The 3,507-nt window shown below is 44.1% G+C and overlaps 1 protein-coding gene across 1 annotated transcript in view; it reads left to right on the plus strand.

The window, feature by feature from the left end:
- Positions 1–3,507, plus strand: part of ncapg (non-SMC condensin I complex, subunit G) — a 12,562-nt gene extending 9,055 nt beyond the window's left edge. The window contains exons 19-22 of the mRNA XM_037674950.1: positions 2,839–2,962; positions 3,087–3,134; positions 3,237–3,306; positions 3,381–3,507. Of these exons, the coding sequence (XP_037530878.1) occupies positions 2,839–2,962; positions 3,087–3,134; positions 3,237–3,306; positions 3,381–3,507 (369 nt within the window). The remainder of the gene's footprint in view (positions 1–2,838; positions 2,963–3,086; positions 3,135–3,236; positions 3,307–3,380) is intronic.

The following is a 3,507-nucleotide window of genomic DNA, read 5'->3' on the forward strand; positions in this document are numbered from 1 at the left end:
CGTGCAAGAACTAAACCGCCGGTCGTGACAAGAACTAAACCGCCGGTCGTGACAAGAACTAGACCGCCGGTCAAGACAAGAACTAAACCGCCGGTCAAGACAAGAACTAAACCGCCGGTCATGACAAGAACTAGACCACCGGTCAAGACAAGAACTAGACCACCGGTCAACCACCGGTCATGACAAGAACTAGACCACCGGTCATGACAAGAACTAAACCACCGGTCAAGACAAGAACTAGACCACCAGTCAAGACAAGAACTAAACCACCGGTCAAGACAAGAACTAGACCACCGGTCAAGACAAGAACTAAACCGCCGGTCGTGACAAGAACTAAACCACCGGTCAACCACCGGTCATGACAAGAACTAGACCACCGGTCATGACAAGAACTAGACCACCGGTCAAGACAAGAACTAAACCACCGGTCATGACAAGAACTAAACCACCGGTCATGACAAGAACTAAACCACCTGTCATGACAAGAACTAAACCACCGGTCATGACAAGAACTAAACCACCGGTCGTGACAAGAACTAAACCACCTGTCGTGACAAGAACTAAACCGCCTGTCGTGACAAGAACTAAACCGCCGGTCGTGACAAGAACTAAACCGCCGGTCGTGACAAGAACTAAACCGCCGGTCGTGACAAGAACTAAACCGCCGGTCGTGACAAGAACTAGACTACCGGTCAAGACAAGAACTAGACCACCTGTCATGACAAGAACTAAACCACCGGTCATGACAAGAACTAAACCACCGGTCATGACAAGAACTAAACCACCGGTCAAGACAAGAACTAAACCACCGGTCAAGACAAGAACTAAACCACCGGTCAAGACAAGAACTAAACCACCGGTCATGACAAGAACTAAACCACCGGTCAAGACAAGAACTAAACCACCGGTCATGACAATAACTAGACCACCGGTCAAGACAAGAACTAAACCACCCGTCATGACAAGAACTAGACCACCGGTCAAGACAAGAACTAAACCACCGATCACGACAAGAACTAGACCACCGGTCACGACAAGAACTAAACCACCGGTCATGACACGGCATGTGTTTTTATTTAGGATGAAAGTGTAACGGGTGTGACACGTGAGTCAAAGGAAAGAAAAGCTAAATGCAAAGTGAGCCTCCAAGAAGCAGAACGGGTCAAAGCGGCCTCCTGAGTGAGGAGACTGAGGCTGCAGTAAACTGAACAGGAACCTAATGACCACGTCCTGAACAAAAACACTCAACTTCAGAAACATTTCTCAGACCGAGATGTTGCAAAAGATGAAATAAAACAAACCTACGCCTCTTTTTCACTATCACCTCTACGGCTCGGTTTGACTTGGCTCTGCACGGTTCCAAGTCTTTTCCACCATTCGTGGAACCAGCCCCTTTTTCAGAACCAACTTGACTCTGGTTCCAGGTGTACTGTTCTGGTCTTGAAATGTGACGCCAGAACACTGTGGGTCACTGGTTGGTTAGAGGGTGGAGTCACTGGTTGTTTGAGCAAAAACCTAATCCGCCAGTTGCAATAACAACTTGAGGAGCAGCTGGACCTATTTTAAAGATTTATAAAACAATAATGACAACACGCGGTCTAATGCTGAAGTGCAGGTGTTTTTTGTGCTTGGTGGCCAACGACAAACTTCAGAGCAAGCTAGATGGAGCTCCGCCGGTCCCCCCAGTCCTCTCCACCGGCGCCTCAGAGCCCCCTCCCTCCGGCTGGGCAGGGCAGGGCGTCACCTCCCCGACTCCGAGCTCCGCCAGTCACCGCGGAGGATCCTCCGAGCTACCAACCCGCAGGAGCACACGAGGCCGGGGCCCGAGCCCCGGCAGGCACAGGTGGACCAGTGTGGCTCTGGGACGGAGGGTGGAAACGATTTTTAAAACATTTTATGTATAATTATTTTTTTGTCAGTGAAGATTAAAAAAAATAAACGGTGCCGCCTTTATCATGAAATCGTGTTTTTACTTTAATGACCTTATTAAATAACCTGTTAAAGTTAACTCAGCTGAAAAATCATAAAAGTACAAAATTATTGGATCTCAGAAATATTTCCCTCAAACGTGTTTAAAGAGAGACAGCCTTTAGTTCAACTTTATTCTAACCCACAGATGTACAAATCACAAACAAGAATTAAACTTTAAAGCAAAAATAAAAATCTGTATACAAGAAACAAAACCACATTTCTAATTGAACAATAAAAGTAGACACAATGAGAGCAAATACATATGATGAAGAAAACCTATACAATTTTAAATATAGATGTTTTTGTAGAATCTGGTTCATCAGAGATTTAATGGTGAACTAAAGTTCATTAAAAGTTCATTAGCAGTATGTATGTATATATATATATATATTTATATATACACGTTATATATATATATGTTATATATATATATATATGTTATATATATATATATATGTTATATATATATATATTATATATATATGTTATATATATATATATATATATATATATATTATATATGTTATATATATATATATGTTATATATATATATATATATGTTATATATATTATATATATATTATATATGTTATATATATACTTGTTTGCATTTCTTTCTGAAGCAGCCATGTCTGCTTTGTTTGGTGTGAAGTGCTGAAGATGGTGCGTTCCTCTGCTTGTTTTCGGTCGTACCATTTACAAACTGCAGTTAAATAAAACGCACGCGTGTTCTGCCACTCATGTACCAGTACTTGTCTTCTAGTTCCACGTGTACGTTACAGCTGCAGAGACACCACAAGTCAAACCTCAGTGTGCATGTTTCCGATCAGCCTCCTGAAAGACTTTAACAGCTCTCTGTCCTTCAGGTGGTAAAAGATCGTGTTTGTCTTCGTGCTCTGGAGAAGATGTTGCATCAGCTGATGGACTCAAAGGAGCAGGAGGAGGTCTTCAGTAAGAGCACTCTACAGCCGTCAGACGTCATCGCAGATGGTACATTTCTCTCCCATCACCTGCATCTACTTGTTCTAAACCCTCTTACAGAAAATCTCCACGCTTCATCTTAGCCCGTCAGAGCAATAGATCTGTAAATGTTGAAACTGTGTCGTTTCCACAGAGGCTGCAGCAGACGGACCGCCTAAACCTGTCAAAACAGCTAAAAGAGGTAAAGCTCTGCATTCAGAGCAGTTTTATTTTTACATCTTTTCTCAGGTGGCTGAATGAAGGTGACTCAGCACTGGGAGGTAACCCGAGTGTGTTTGCACAGGTCAGAGGAAGGGCTCCACGGCCAGGGGAGGCCGAAAACCCAGCAGGAGGGCAGAGTCATCGGAGGAGAGGTGAGCGCCAACGTTTTTAATGCTTAGCGTTCAGATAATTAGCTGTAAACTCACGACTCGCGTTTCGGCTGCAGCGATGGAGAAAACGTCCCAGAGTCTGTTCCTGTGGTGCGTCCGTCACGGAGGGCCAAGACTGCAGCGCTGGAGAAAACCAAACTGGATCTGAACCCCCTCATCAACCAGGAGGCCAACGTGTCGTAA

Source organism: Nematolebias whitei, chromosome 3 (genome assembly GCF_014905685.2).
Source record: "Nematolebias whitei isolate Nwh7 chromosome 3, NemWhi1, whole genome shotgun sequence".
Classification (NCBI taxonomy): Eukaryota; Metazoa; Chordata; class Actinopteri; order Cyprinodontiformes; family Rivulidae; genus Nematolebias; species Nematolebias whitei.